This window comes from Canis aureus, chromosome 9 (genome assembly GCF_053574225.1).
Source record: "Canis aureus isolate CA01 chromosome 9, VMU_Caureus_v.1.0, whole genome shotgun sequence".
In the NCBI taxonomy this organism is placed as follows: Eukaryota; Metazoa; Chordata; class Mammalia; order Carnivora; family Canidae; genus Canis; species Canis aureus.
Genome location: NC_135619.1, coordinates 46,620,262 through 46,635,626, shown reverse-complemented (window position 1 = coordinate 46,635,626; position 15,365 = coordinate 46,620,262). Strand labels below are relative to the sequence as shown.

At 52.2% G+C, this 15,365-nt stretch overlaps 1 protein-coding gene and 1 long non-coding RNA gene across 2 annotated transcripts in view; one reads left to right on the top strand and one right to left on the bottom strand.

The window, feature by feature from the left end:
• PLEKHD1 (pleckstrin homology and coiled-coil domain containing D1) overlaps positions 1 to 4,677 on the bottom strand; it is a 28,663-nt gene extending 23,986 nt beyond the window's left edge. The window contains exon 1 of the mRNA XM_077909762.1: positions 4,455 to 4,677. Coding sequence (XP_077765888.1) covers positions 4,455 to 4,603 — 149 coding nt within the window. The 5' untranslated portion in view covers positions 4,604 to 4,677. The remainder of the gene's footprint in view (positions 1 to 4,454) is intronic.
• Positions 4,678 to 5,046: 369 nt separating this feature from the next.
• LOC144320802 (uncharacterized) lies at positions 5,047 to 15,234 on the top strand. Its single transcript, XR_013386444.1, has 4 exons — positions 5,047 to 5,260; positions 7,343 to 7,431; positions 7,529 to 7,640; positions 14,967 to 15,234. It is a non-coding gene; the product is annotated as an uncharacterized LOC144320802 (long non-coding RNA).
• Positions 15,235 to 15,365: the final 131 nt, after the last annotated feature.

Genomic DNA, 15,365 nt, shown 5'->3' with positions numbered 1-15,365 from the left:
GTCAGGCTCCCTGCATGGAGCCTGCTTCTCCCTCTGCCTGTGTCTCTGCCTCTCTCTCTCTGTATCTCTCATGAATAAATAAAAAAAATCTTTAATAAAATAAAAATGTTAGTGCAATTCTTCAAACAATACACAATACAGTATAGATGCGGCACCTGGAGGGCTCAGTGGTTGAGTCTGCCTTTGGCTCAGGGCGTGATCCCGGGGTCCTGGGATCAGACTCCCCTGTATGGAGCCTGCTTGTATCTGCCTCTCTCTCTGTGTCTCTCATGAATAAATACATAAAATCTTTTTTAAAACACAGTAAAGACAAGGTGAATATGTAAAACAGACAACAGTACAGAGGCACTGGGTGAAGTGGGTAGAGCCTTAGAGCCCCACCCCCTGCTCCCCACTCCCTTGTGGTATAGTCAAGGAATCTCTAGAGTCATCGATGGAACACGGTTGAAAAACCACCATGGGAACCACCTCCATTTTGCAGAAGAGACACCATGGGCCAGTGAGGTGAGATGCTGCTGGGCCTCGGCCGGGTTCATACAGCCGGTCACACACAATCGGCCACTGGCAGAACTGGGCACCTGCTTCTAAGCCTAGGGTCACTTTCCAGCACAGCCAGAGCCTCTTTCAAAGGAAGCTGCTTTGTTATTTCCAAGTCCTGGACATAAGGAAGCTGAACTGCCTGCATGTGTCCTGCATGAGGTCTGACCGCTATTCACGGCTGAGACTCATTTTCAAACATGACATCAGCAGCCACTAGGGACAGCTCCTGGGGGTGGGGGTGTGAGGAAAGTATGGCTTGTTTGCATTGTTAACTCACTTAACTTCACAAGGCTTAGTCCCAGTGAATCATCATATGTCTGCAATGCAGCCTGAATTAATGAGTGTTGTATCATTGTTTAGCTGTGACATTATGCCCATCTCCTTAACCTAAGGACTCAGGGGAACCTTGGTGTCACCACCTCAAAAGCAGTAGGGGTAATGGATAGAAGGGTCCGGGGAGATCCCACCAAGCTGTCGCACTGGAAGAAGTTTGAAGAACACAAGTTTATTACAAAAAGAGGAGCCTGCAGGCACCTTGCAGCTGTAATAAAACAAGCAGTAATGCCACAGCTGTGCTCATGAGGCACTTCACACAGCCAGCTGTGCAGAATTCTATGTAAGCCAGAAAGCAAGACCAAATCCCAGGGTCACTAGAGGCTGAGCCTGGTGCGTGGAGGTGACATGCTAGGCTCTTCCCTTCGGGACAGCTTGGCTTTGCCACGTCATCTCTATGAAACAGTGCTCAGGGCCATGGATGAAACTCCCAGACCCAAGCCCTGTGGGAAGAAAGCCTCTCCAGATCTTTCTGGTATGGTGGCCTCAGATTATCTTTCCACACCTGGGCAGGTTATGACCTGAGATTTGGGAAGTGAGGCCAGCATCTCATGGTTCCCCTGGCATTTAGCGGACACTGAATGTTCCACGAGTGAGACCTGCTGCTAGGCTGAGCTGGGGGCCCACTGGCCACCTTCCGTGGGGGGAAGGGGAAACAGGGCCCAGCGTAGCGGGCCCTGCAGCAGGAACTGGCTGGGCCCTCCCCGTCGGGGGCTCTGAGCTCTGGCATCGGCATTTGTTCAGAAGGGTTTGGGAGAGGGACCAGAGGCCCCGGGAGAGTATTAAACCCTGGGAGAGCCTGCCTGCCTGCCTGCAAGACCAGCCCTGCCACGAGCTGACACTGGCTGAAGCTGGGCTACCCGGTCTCTGCCAACAGCCTCTGCATCTCCACTGCTCCCGGGCTGGGGAGGACTGAGTCATCAACCTTACCCTCTAGACACCGATCCCAGTTCTCTCATCTCTTCTAAGTCATGGATTGATTGCTTTCCCCTTTTGTTGACTAAGGGGGAGAAAGCCGAGCCTTTCACTCAAAGCAGCCCAGGAAGGGCAGGGCTGCTTGGGCCATGTGGTTTGAAGGCACACGCCCTGAGACCTGAGACAGGTCCTGAGCGGAAGAGGCTTTACAGAACCGAGCCTGCCACAGACGTTCCATCTTGCCCATCCGTTATTTATGCGGCTGCAGGAGCCTTTCCAGGCCCCTTCCCCTTAGCGGCCCCAGCGAGGGCATCGATCGCCCTAATGGCAAGGCTCTGCAGTGGCGGGCCTGGGCTGCCCCCTCCCCAAGCCTTCCTGTGGCCGCTAATTAGCTGAAGTCCAGAGACTCCATTTCACAAATGGGGAACTGGGGCCCAGGGAGCCCTGCTGGGAAGCAAGAAGGGGCTAAGCTTAGCATCATGACCCTCACCCCAAACGGCAGGTGGGCTCTTAGTTATTTCCTGAACCCCAGGGGAGGAGGACTCTTTGTAAGGTGGCCGCTCCAGAATTCCTATAAAAGAAGGGAACAGAGGTGACAATCTCCCCTTAAGGAGGCTGGAGGACTTGACCTGAAGCTGTATCTGCAGAGCATGTACACTCTTCTGAATTAGACTGGATGGTTTTCAGAGCGGCTGTGGGGACTACTGATGGTGTATGCGGTTGGGGGTGGGGAGCTAAAGCCTCCCAAGCCTCCCTTGGCTCCACCATTGTGCTTTGAGCTAGAAGCCTTTGCCCCTGACACCTCCCAGCCCTGAAATCGACTGTGGGTACAGGGCCCAGGTCCCCACCACTGTAGGTGAGAGGGGCTAAGAGATATGCCACAGGGTTCAGAGGCTCCCAGTATTTACTAGGGATGTGATCAGGTGTAAGCGACTGGCAAGAAGAGTCTTGGAGGACAAGATCCAGACTCAATACCTAGGACAGCAGCCAGACCCAATGGGGAGGGAGCAGTGGCTGCCTACAGCAGCTAAGGTGGAAGAGAGGGGAGTGGGGGGCATGCGCTATCTGTACCTGTATTTACAAGCAGCCTTCCCACCCCACTCCCCACCAGGGTACCCTGGTAGAGAGGAGGCTGTGCCTGGTGCTCAGGAACTGCATCTAAGACAGTACAACCCTGGAAGCCTCTCATAAGATCCCCTCCACACTGCCCCAGGCCTCTATTTAGGGGATGCAAGAGAAGTCTAACTTTGGAGGAATGCAAGAAACCCATATTCCACTAAATCCCAGAGAGAAAACTGGCAGAACCAAGAAAGGTATGTGAAACCAGCTACATAAAACGTGAAACACCCTCCACAGATCCTTTTGTTCTATGGCCTTGTAGAAATATTAAATTATTCATCAAAATAGAACATCAGAACCAACCACTGCCATATCTCTGTGATCTGTGGTCCTAGAAATATCTGAGGCCCTGCTCCAGGACAGACTCATAGTGGGATGGGAAAGAGCATCTAGACACACTCCTAGTTTCCTAGCAGAGTCAACCTTGAGGGAGAGGCTGGATCAGGGTCTGATTTCTCTAGACCATCCTAATAGCAAATCTCAGAACTGAGATTGGCTTGAGGTTGGAAACCGTCCAGAAGATGGCCCGTTGCTTCTGCGACCAGCGTGGGGAGCTTCCTGCAAGCTCAGGGCCGTGAGCCATTCCTCCGATTCCTTCTTCCAGTAAGAAGCACACCCTCCTCCAGTACCTTCCAGGCCCATTTATACATAGAAAGTGGCCACTGGCTGACATCTGGGAAGTCCCTTCTGAGTTGGGGACTGGGAAGCTGGCACTGCAAGCCAGTGCTGGGGCTGCTCTGATCCTCTCCACCGCCCCTTCCAAGAGACCCATCCCTGGGACAGCCCAATCTGTCCCCTCCCTTGCCCCTCAGTCTCTGCTCAGGTCCACCCCAGCTCAGTCCCTCCTTTCAGGCTTCTGTGCCAGAAGCACTGGAGACTCTCTTCCCTAGGCTCAGATTTTTAAAAATTAGTTCAAGGGACAGTTGGAGGGTTTGCCAACGTTGTCCCACCAGGGGTGGGCACAGACCCTTCCCGACCCTTCCTCTCTCTCCTGGCCTGAGTCTTTCAGAAGGGCCATGGTGGAGCTAGTGCAGGTGTGCTGGTGGGTCATAGGTGAAGCAGGGGAGAGGGGGAGGACACAGGAGCCCCATCTCCAAGCCCGACCTTGATGCCTGGGGCGGGGGGGGGGGGGGGGGGGGGGCGGGGACAGCGCTTACGGAGATGCCAGTGGGGATCCCAGGAGGGTGTCTTTGGCTGGAGATGGGGCTATTCTTTCCGGGCCAGAGTCTGTCCCAACGTGACCCAGATGGGTGCCTACCAGAGCCATGAATTCTACGCTCCCCCGCCCCCCCCCCCCCCGGGCTTAGATGCACTCGCTAGGGAACTGCCCATCGCCCCCAGGCCAGTGGTCCCCAGCTCGACCAGCGCTGCGAGGAGAGGGCTGAGATGCGCGCCTTCCAGGGAGAGCCAGGAGAGAGTGAACTAGGACGAGGACAAGGTCACAGAGGAAGTCAGAGGCAGGACAGCAATACCGGGCTCGGCACGGGGGTCCGCGGCCCTGGGCTCCCTCCCCCGGCGGCCTCGCCCGGCGCGGGAGGCGCACTCACCGCCGCGACCACTTGGCCGACGGCCTCCCGAAGGGCCGCTTCCACAGCACGCCGTAGAGCTGCACTTTGGTGCTGATGTCCAGCGCGTCCGACTCCGCCTGCTCCAGCGACGGCGACGGCGACACCGAGTTGGACTTGGACGTGAACATCCTGCCTCGGCGGGGCCGCCCCGGGCCCGGCCCACCCGCTGCCCGGAGCCGGCCCGACGCGGGGCTCCGGGCCGAGGGATGCGGGGGCCGCGGGCGCCGTCGGGGCGCGTCGGGTCCGCAGAGGCGCGGGGCTGCGCGGGGCGCGGGGCGCGGGAACTCGGCGGGGAGGGCGGCTCAGCCTGCAGCCCGCAGCATCTCCCCCGGCTGCCCGCGACAGCCCCAATTCTGGTGGCCCCGATTGGCTGGGAGGGGCGGGTGAGCTGGCTGGAGGCCGGCCGCGAGCGCCAATCAGGGCGGGCGCCGGCTGGGAGGGCCGGGCTCCGCGCGCCCGGAAGGTCCCGGCGGGTCGCTCGGCCCGGGATGCGCCGCAGCCTCCCCCCCCCGCGGTCCTCCACCCCCCCCCGCGGTCGTCCACCCCCCCCCCCCCGCGGTCCCTCCCGCAGGCGGGCAGGGCCCACACCGAGACGGAGCTCGTGCGCCTGGGGACGGCCTCGGAGTCCCTCCTGCAGACACCCGCTCCGCCTGGATAGCGCAGAGCAAGCGGCAAGGGCTTGGAACCCCAGCCCAGCCCTCGCGCGGCTCCAGGAGCTGCGGGGAGCCTTGCTTCTCCCACCTGCGAGGCGGAGCTGCCCGAGCCCCCGCGGGCGGCGCCGCCAGGTAAGCCTTGGGTAAGCGCCCGGAGCGCCCGCCCGCGGAGCCGGCTGCCTGCCCTCCAGCCCCGCCGCCCCGCGCCCCAGCGGGCTTCCTCCGCACGCCGCCGCCCGCCCGGACCGCCGCCTCCTCCCGGAACTTGGCTGTGGCGCCCGAGATTTCTGTGCGCGCCCGGCGGGGGCTCCCGGGGCCGCGGCCCATCCTCTGCCGCCGCTCCCGCCGCGGCTCCGGGGGGGCCGCTCGCCTCCGGCCCTGGCGACCCGGGCGCGGAGGCAGGGTCGCTCCGCAGGCCGCGGGGGGAGTTTGCGCAGGAAGACGCAGCCGGGGCCCCGCCGCAGTCCGCCCGCCCCGGGCCGAGGAGCCACCTCTGTGCCCTGGAGAAAACCGCTGCCCCGCTCAGGGGCCCGATTCCCCCCGCGTAAGACGGAGGAGCCGGGCCGGAACAGAAGTTCGCAAACGGGGGGCCTGAGGGCCAAGTCGGCTTATAGATACACTTGATTAATTTGCCCAAGTAAAGAAACCGAGGTTTAATTGATATAGGGTAAAATGCGCACATCTTATTTATCTGACGAAGTTTACCTGGATACGCAGAGGAACCACCACCCAAAGCAAGATGCAGAACATTTCCATCACCCCAGAAAGATCCGAGCCGCGCCTGTCTAGTCAATTGCCATCTGCCATCCCCCTCCCAAGCAACTGCTTTCTCTTGCCAACATTTGCACACCTTTTAAAAGCTTTTTAAATTCTACTGCCTAAAATGGCGTTCTCCACAGACCCACAATCCCCTATTGTCCTTTGCTCGGCTTGCTATGCTCATTTATTACCTGCCTGGCTCCTCCCTGTAGGCATTTGAGTGTGTGATCCTCACTAGGTGCTCCCCAAGGCCTTCCCAGTGAGTGTAGCTAAGAAGGGACCTCCTGAAGGGTTCCCACACCCTTCTCCTAATGAACTCTGGAATTCCCAAGCCTGGGCAGCATCCCCTGGTGCTTATTCCGAAGGGGCCCCTAAATTCCCTCTGCCCCTCCTGACTCTCAGCTCCCCGGCAGAAGCAGGTCAGGTCTAGCATTAACGCAGGGCCTAGGGCCCAGGTCCACCAGGTGAGAAGAGACAGGACTAGGAAGATGACGGGAGCCCATGGATAGAGTGCAAAGTGGACATTGCACACGCTTTTTTAAAATTTTATTTTATTTTAAAAGATTTTATTTATTTATTCATGAGAGACAGAGAGAGAGAGGCAGAGACACAGGCAGAAGGAAAAGCAGGCTCCATGCAGGGAGCCCAATGCGGGACTCGATCCGGGTCTCCAGGATCACGCCCTGGGCTGAAGGCGGTGCTAAACCGCTGAGCCACTCAGGCTGCCCTGCACACACTTTTTAGGACTCTTTTGGACACATTTTCTGAAGCACAGAAAATTTCCCGCTTTAGTTCTGCTTTTCCCAAATGGAAGTTAGAAAACTTGTGTTAGAAGCCTGTGGTGTGGAGTTCATGGATGAGGGGTACTAAGGCAGGACTTTGAGATGCAGGTGACAAACGTGAAGAAAAAGCCTGCACAGGTATCAGCATCTCCAGGGAAGGTGGTACCAGGCAAAGTGGTACCACTTTGCAGGACACCTGCAGCTGCAAGGTCGCGTCCCCCAGGCGGCAAGCAGGGCCCACAGTGGCTGTAGTGACTGTCCCGGGCAGGGGGGCACCCAGACAGCAGCATCAAGTGCTCTGTGGCAGCAGCTTGGTCATCAGCTGGCTTCCTCAGCACAGTTTTGGGCAGCATTCCTGGGAGCTTTGCCTCTGGTCAGGCCTAGTTCTGTAGTCATGCCAATATCATTTTAATATATTAATTCCTTTTCTGCTTAATCAGGTCAGGACCAGCTTTGGCTGCTTGTGAAGGACTAGTGCTGAGCTCATGAGCCGCAGGAGGGAGAGAGGCAGGATACCTGGAATCAAACTTAAGGAAACCCTTCCCAAGGAGCAGGGCAGAATGAGCCCCGATGGTTCCTGGGAAGGGTTCAGTGTCTTTAATGAAAGAAATAGAGCACAAGTCTCTTTAGTGGTGAAGAGAAACCAATCTTTGCCCATTCCCTCTACACACAGGACACTTGAACAGACCTTAGCCAATGGCGGTTGAGGTGGGGTGGAAAGACCAGAGGCAAACAGCAAGAGTTTGATGGACTGCTAGATACGTAAGTGGCTTCTGCTTCCCTCAGCTAAGCAGCCCGGATAATACCAAGTGAGCCTTGGGAGAAGCCGTTTCTGCTTCCATTGTGTTCTCTGTCCTAGCTGGTGGCAGATAGTTCTGAGGAAGACTATCTGAAGACCATAATAAGCTGGGGACGATCCAGTGCCCTGCGCCGAGTGTGAGCCGGTACTGCTCAATCTTAACAGGAACTAGGTAAGACCAGTCAAGGGCAGATGCCCAGGGTCTTGAACGAATGCCTTGCACGCTCAGACCTAGAGCTGATGTTCTAAGGAGATTGTTTACATTCTAGCCATTTCATTTAATTTTTGAAACAGTCTCAGTGAGGTACATATTGTTTTTCATTTTCTAAGTGAGTAAATGAAGTTCAAAAAGGTTGTCTACCTAAGGTTACTCTCCTACTAGTCATTTCTGGAGCATGCTAGGCCCTTCTCGGTTATGTGTAGAATGAGAGAAGTGACAGGATCAAGATAACTTGATTGAGTCTGAATCCTAAGCCCGTACCAGTCACCCTGCAGGACACCACCATATTAAATGTGGTCTGGAAAAATGGTAGACCTCCTTTTCAGCCTTTCCCCTTTTTCCCTAGTGATTTCTCTCAATGCTAACTCACATAAAGCTCAAAGTTCCTCTTTTTTTTTTTTTTTTTTTTTAAGATTTTATTTATTTATTCATGAGAGACACAGAGAGAGAAAGAGGCTGAGACACAGGTGGAGGGAGAAGCAGGCTCCATGCAGGGAGCCCGAGGTGGGACTTGATCCAGGGTCCCCAGGATCATGACCTGGGCCAAAGGTAGGTGCTAAACCGCTGAACCACCCAGGGATCCCCCAAGCTCAAAGTTCCTGCAGAAATGAAGACACAATGTAAAATTCCAGCCTCTCATCTGTGTTCAGGGACAGGCCCTAAATAATGAACATACATTTTCTTTTTCTTTTGGCCTTTATTTATTTCTTTTTTGCTCAGCTTTTTTGAGGTATGACTGACATAGATAGATTGTACATGATTTTTAAAAGGTGTATAACATGATTTAATCCATGTACATATATCCCAGGGAAATGCTCACCACAGTCGAGTTAATATATTCATCACCTCACATAGTTACTTTGTGTGTGTGCCTGTGTATGGTGAGAACATTTAAGATCTACTCTCTTAGCAAATCTTGTTCAAGTATATAATACAGTATTATTAACTATAGTCACCATGCTGTACACTAGATCTCCAGAACTTACTTATTTTATAACTGAAAGTTTGTACTCTTTGACCAGTATCTCCCCATTTCCCCCAACTAGTTCCTGATAACCATAATTCTACTCTCTGGTTGTATGAATTTTACTTTTTAAGATTCTTTTTTTCTTTTTTAAAGATTTTATTTATTCATGGGAGACACACACAGAGAGAGAGAGAGAGAGAGAGAGAGAGAGAGAGAGAGAGATGCAGAGACACAGGCAGAGGGAGAAGCAGGCTCTATGCAGGGAGCCTGATGTGTGGGACTCGACCCGGGTCTCCAGGATCAGGCCCTGGGCCGAAGGTAGACACTAAATCGCTGAGCCACCCGGGCTGCCCCGACTGTTTAAGATTCTACACATAAGCAAAGTCAGAGGGCATTTGTCTTTCTGTGTTTGGCTTTATTTCACCTACCGTTAGGTCCTCCAAGTTCATCCACGTTGTTGCAAATGGCAGAAAGTAAGTCCTTTTTTTTACAGTGAAAAATATCTCATTTTAGGGATCCCTGGGTGGCTCAGTGGTTTAGCACCTGCCTTCAGCCCAGGGTGTGATCCTGGAGTCCCGGGATCGAGTCTCACGTCAGGCTCCCTGCATGGAGCCTGCTTCTCCCTCTGCCTGTGTCTCTATTCTCTCTCTCTCTCTCTCTGTGCGTCTCTCATGAATAAATAAATAAAAACTTAAAAAAAATATCTCGTGTATATATGTACCACATTTACTTCAGTTATTCATTCATCTACACTTACATTGTTGCTATATCTCGGCTGTTTTGAATAATGCTGCAATGAACACGGAGTGCAGACATCTCTTCAGGATACTTATTTCCTTTGGATATCCAGAAGTGATATTGTTGGATCATAGGGTAGTTCAATTTTTAATTTTCTGAGGAATCTCCATGCTGTCTTCCATAGTGGCTGCACCAATTTACATTCCCACCATCGGTACACGAGAGTTCCCTTTCTTCCACACCCACACCAACACTTGTTATCTCCTTTTTGATAACAGCTATGCAAACAGCTATGCAAAGGTGTGAAATGATATTTCATTGTGGTTTTCCTGATTAGTGATGCTGGACACACTTTTCATGTACCTATTAGCTATTTGTATGTCTACTTCGGAAAAATATCTATTCAGTTCCTTTGCCCACTTTTAATTAGATTTATTTTGTTTTGGGATATTGTGTTCTTTGGATATATATTTTTTTAAGATTTCATTTATTTATTCATGAGAGACACACAGAGAGAGAAGCAGAGACATAGGCAGAGGGAGAAGCAGGCTCCCGGCAGGAAGCCTGATGGGGGATTCAATCCCAAGACCCAGGGATCATGACCTGAGCCAAAGGCAGACGCTCAACCACTGAGCCACTCAGGCGCCCTAGTTCTTTGGATATTAGCCCCTTACCAGATCAGTGATTTACAAATATCTTCTCCCATTCCACCGGCTGCCTTTTCATTTTGTTGTTGGTTTACTGTGCAGATTTTTGGTTCGATATAGTCTCACCTGCTTATTTCTGCTTTTGTTGCCTTTGCTTGTGGTGTCTTTTGGTAAATCTTCATTCAGTAACAAGACGGTAGTGAATTGGTCCTCATGAGCCAACACACCACCCCTGGCTTAGGCATTTCCCTGGAGGGATGTTTTTGCCCCTTAAAATCATGAGAGGGTGTGTTTATATTGTACGTAAGCATCAGGGTTGGCACCCATACTAACAGCCCTACCTCAGTACTACTAGGTCTCTTCCAGTCCTTTTGCCCATTTTCTTTTTTAAAAAAAATTTTTTTTAAGTTTTTTATTTATTTATGATAGGCACACAGTGAGAGAGAGAGAGGCAGAGACACAGGCAGAGGGAGAAGCAGGCTCCATGCACCGGGAGCCTGACGTGAGATTCAATCCCGGGTCTCCAGGATCGCACCCTGGGCCAAAGGCAGGCGCCAAACCGCTGCGCCACCCAGGGATCCCCTTTTGCCCATTTTCTGATCAGCTTATACTGAGTTATATGAGTCCCTTATTATATTTTTGATATTAGCTCTTATCAGATAGATGGTTTGCAAATATTTCCCTCCATTCCTTAGGTGCCAGTTCATCTTGATAATTTCCTTTGCTGTATGACAAAACACACATGGTCATAATGTGCTTTTATCCAGAGTCTGCAGGCTCATTGACAGTCACCACTGTTCCATGCAACAGGTATTAGCATGGCCGTTACACATGACTAGCCCATGGTAAGGAAACATGTGAATCTTGACTGACTGGGATCCAGCTCACTGATCTTACATTTCAGGTAGGGTGAGCCAGACAGTCTTCCTTAACTCACTTCAGTCAGGAACAAGCAGGGAGACTCCAGGGGACTTTCCTTGGAATCACACCCTGATCGGACCTCAAAAAGCCCCAGCAACCTGGACAATAGCAGATCCTTCCATAGTGTCACCTCCTCAGCTCCCAGCCCTTTGTGTCCTGATCCCACGCTCAGGCAGGCGGGCCAGACTGGTGCCAAGTGAAGGACCCAAGAATGCTCCTGTTTTTGGTTCCCTGGGCTACCCTGGCAGCTGTGTCAGACTACTGGCTGGATCCAGCACAAGTATCCCTATGGGGCCAAGAAGCAGAAGAGGCGGAAAAGATCTGGGCTCCAGGCCAGGCCCTCCTGTAGCATCAAATCTCTCTCCTGGAACTTCTTTTCCTCCAGCTCTAATTCCATCAGTGGGGCTCCTGTCCTGGATTCCACAGCATGTGGCACGAATTTGGCTGAAACTACCCCTTCATCACTCAGGTTATCTTTGCTTGGTTCCCGTGGACCTTTGCCCCTCCTCCCATTCTAGGATGTCCGGGTCTGTCTGTGTGTGTTTGGGGGTTTTCCTCCATGTGTTTATGTCCCTTCCAGACTGTGAGCTCCTTGAGGACCAGAGTCCAGGGCTGTAGTAGGTGCTCAACAAATGCTTACTGAATTGACTTGTCTTCCCATGGCCCCATTCGGGTGCTGTGATGTCTTGTTTGCACACCAAATGGAGCCTGATCCCTCAGGGCCTCAGCTTTTCCTTGTGAGAATAAAACAATCTGTAGCATGGTTGAGAACGTATGAGAAAGCAATCTTCAGAAGGCTGACTTGTTGCCTGCTTTTAGTGCTAAGATGGGTTTAAATCCAGGCTCTGCCATCTGTCATGTGAACGGAGGATAATCACTGGGCATCTCTGGGCATCCGTGTTCTCTCAGCCCCACCTGATCTCCATTCCTTCATCCCAACCTGTTGTTGGAGCTCCCCACTCTCCCCAACACTCTGCCCCAGCCATGCTGGGTCTGATATTCCCGGAAGCCACCAAACTTTCATGGCTCCTTTTTATTTGCTGTTCCCTCCGCCCACAGTGCTTTTCAACTCCCCAAAAATCCTACTTCAAGTTTCAGCTCAGATGACTCCTCTTTTGTGATGCCACACCTTCCTCCCCTTTTTACTGAATTGTATTCCACTTTGACTGCATTGTTGAAGGCCAGGCATGGGTCTTAGGCTCCTTTACTAGCACAGGGCATGGCTGCCCCCCAGGAGGGAGGAAGTGGGTACAGGGCACTGCATGCACGGTTGAAGCCAGTAGGCCAAGTTAGGGGGGCAGGAAGCCAAAGGAGAGTATGTGCACAGACCACCTGCCCTGTCTCTGGCAAGTCCTCCCCGGGCTGGGAGATTCTTGCGTTAGACGAGATAGTTCTGTTTTCCTCAGCAGGGTCAGCCTCTTGCTAGGCTTCTGCCCTTTCTGGTTGACAACTGCTCACATCCAAGGTTGCCAGAGTAGAAGTCTTTCTGGGAGTGGCCCAAGGACCTTTCTGCCCTGCCAGGCTGCCGGCTGCTTCACAGCACTAACATGGTCCATTGGCATCCAACGGCACCGCCGTGGGCAGCACACTGCTTAGAAACATTGAAGGTATTCTGGGCTCCCCCTCGTGGGTATGTGGGTGAAAATGTATACATTAACTTGGCTTCTAAGAGCAAGTACATTTCACTGGGGAAGAGGGATGTTTTCAGTTTGGCCAATAGGCCCAAAGCCATTTATTGTTACAACCTCACACACTCTCCAGAACATCTGAGGAAGAGCCAGGGTGCTGGTTTTTCATCTGGAACAGAATTAGCGATTCACTGGATCAGGTGCCAGGGGCTCAGGCCCCTGTGTTAGCTCCACCTTTACTTGATTAAAGACCTTGGGCAAGTTACTCTGAAACCTTCATGGCTTCATATATCAAAAAGGGGCCTTGCCAACTCTCAGCATCGCGCCAACCTGGGAATGTTTTCTCCAGCTCCAAGAGCAGATGTTCCCTTTTGGTTTCTCCAAATATCCAGCAGGGCAAAATTAGGGGTTGCAGAGAATGGGAGGGAGGGTCTACTCACATTCCTGCCCCTCCTGCTCCCACCTCAGCCTCTGGGCCAGGGGAGACCCTGTTCTCACAGGGCCTGGAGGGCTGGAGAGGTGGAGGGTGAAGACTAGTGAGACAGTGATGACAGAGGTTCCATGTTCCACAAGTCCCCTTCAGTAAACCTGGGTACAGGGGGCATCGGAGTTTTGGGGAGGGAGAACCAAACGATGGAAGGAAGATTGAGCTCCCACCTGGCCCTCTATACGTAGCTGCAGCTGACAGAGATGTTCAGAAAAGGGATGGGAGGGGTGTTTGGGCCCCCAGCCAAGAAGTAGGGGATAAGCAGGGATGAGGGAGGAAAAAAGTCACCAAGCTCCATCTTGAGGTGCCAGAGGAGCCTCTGGAGCACAGGGATCTTGGGACTACCACATCCACGAATCACCTGAGTGATGATGGGAACTCAAGAGGCCAGCCGGGCAGTGCCTGGGAAGGCTGGAGGTGAGGCAGGAATCACAAAGCCCTGGCTAGGCCCAATTACCAGTGGACTTTTACATCTGGAAGTACAGACGTCACCTAGGGAATGGACACATCACATGCACTACCTGTCATTGCCTCCCTCACCTTTAGCCAGTCAGTGGCACCTTCTGTGCAGAGTTGTCCTCCTGCTCAGGGATTCGTTCCCAACTGCTTCACAGCTCATTCTGTTCCATCTTGGAGTTCAGCGCAGGGCTCATCTCCCTCTGGATGTCGTCCCTGAAGCCTCACTCTGGGCTCCTTGCCCCCATGTGTTCTCTTAGTTCCCTGTGCCTGTCTCCTATTACTATTGGCAATTGTTTTCTTGTTTGAATCCCTCTCTGAACCCACAAGCTCCTTAAGGACTGGAAATGACGCCTACTCCCTTTTGAACACTTAGCACCTGCAGGTGCCCGGTCTGTAGGAAGGACTCAGTGCTGAGTTAACGCTGCTGAAAGAAGAGGTAAGGCTCAGCTTAAGTCCTATTCCACCTTCTGGATAAAACAGGATATATGCTTTCTTACACTTGACAGCCCTTGAAGTATCTGATGGTAGTCAAGTTCTGTCCCTAAGAACATTCTAGATGAAGGAAAACATCCAGCTCCTTTGACACCTCCTCAGACGCCCTGGCTTCTCATCCTGTCTCCACTGAGCTCCCTCCTCTGATGGCTCTTGTATGTTTCAGGATTCCTCTATAAATAAGACAGTTGGAATGTGATACATCTTCTCTCATATTCCTACTCAAGTTAATAAAACTGAGTGATGGCTAACATTGCAACAGAAATCAATAGCTGAGCCAGAAAGGGGATCCAGAAGTTTGGGTCCCTCCAACAGTACCTTACTAACACTAGCTGGGCATGGATTAGGAACCCAAACCTAGTTAAGTTCCCACCTGTACACTCAGCCCTATGTGCGGACTCCTCACCTCTTGGCTAATCCCCAAGCCCTCACCTCAGCGTGAGCAAGGGCAGAGCTACATGTAAGGCCAGCAGCTTGTTCTGCGGATGACTGGGGCCGTGCTACAGATTAGTGCCACACGGCCACAGATTAGAAAGTGCTCCCTTGGAGCACAGCAATTCATTTAACAACGTGTATTTATTGAGAACCTAGCTTCCCGGAGCTTACAGTTTAGTAGGGAAGGTCAAAGTAAGGATGTATCTATTGTTATAAAGCAGATTAAAAGGACCAGTGCTACAGAAAAAGAACAAGGTAAGAAGCACTTGATCGAGGTGTGGCAGATTAGTTTTAAATAAAGTGGTCACAGGAGGCCTAACTAAAGGAGACTAGATCAAGACTAGAAGGTGAGGGAACTGGGGAAGGGCATTTTAGACATAGGGATGGGACACAAGGTTGCTTATTTCTGACATTATAAAAACTACACTATAGGATGCTGCCCTAATTTATAGGAATTAGAAACAGACTTACAAAGTGCACTTCTATTAAGATCTCTATTTCCAGGGTCAGGTGTCTACAGCCTCTATAAACTGCTAGAGCAACTCTGCCCTTTGACATGAACCCACTATGATCAAGATCTGTTGCCTGGGGGATCCCTGGGTGGCTCAGCGGTGTAGCGCCTGCCTTCGGCCCTGGTCGTGATCCTGGAGACCCTGGATCGAGTCCCATGTCAGGCTCCCTGCATGGAGCCTGCTTCTCCCTCTGCCTGTGTCTCTGCCTCTCTCTCTCTCTCTATCTCATGAATAAATAAATAAAATCTTAAAAAAAAAAAAAAAAAAGATCTGTTGCCTGCTTCTCTTTTCTAGGAGTAGACAGCTACCTTCTTAAGTATTTAACAATGATGGCAAAGCAAAATAAAGTCAATGAATTAGTATCTTTTGGGACATATGGTGTATTGTGTCC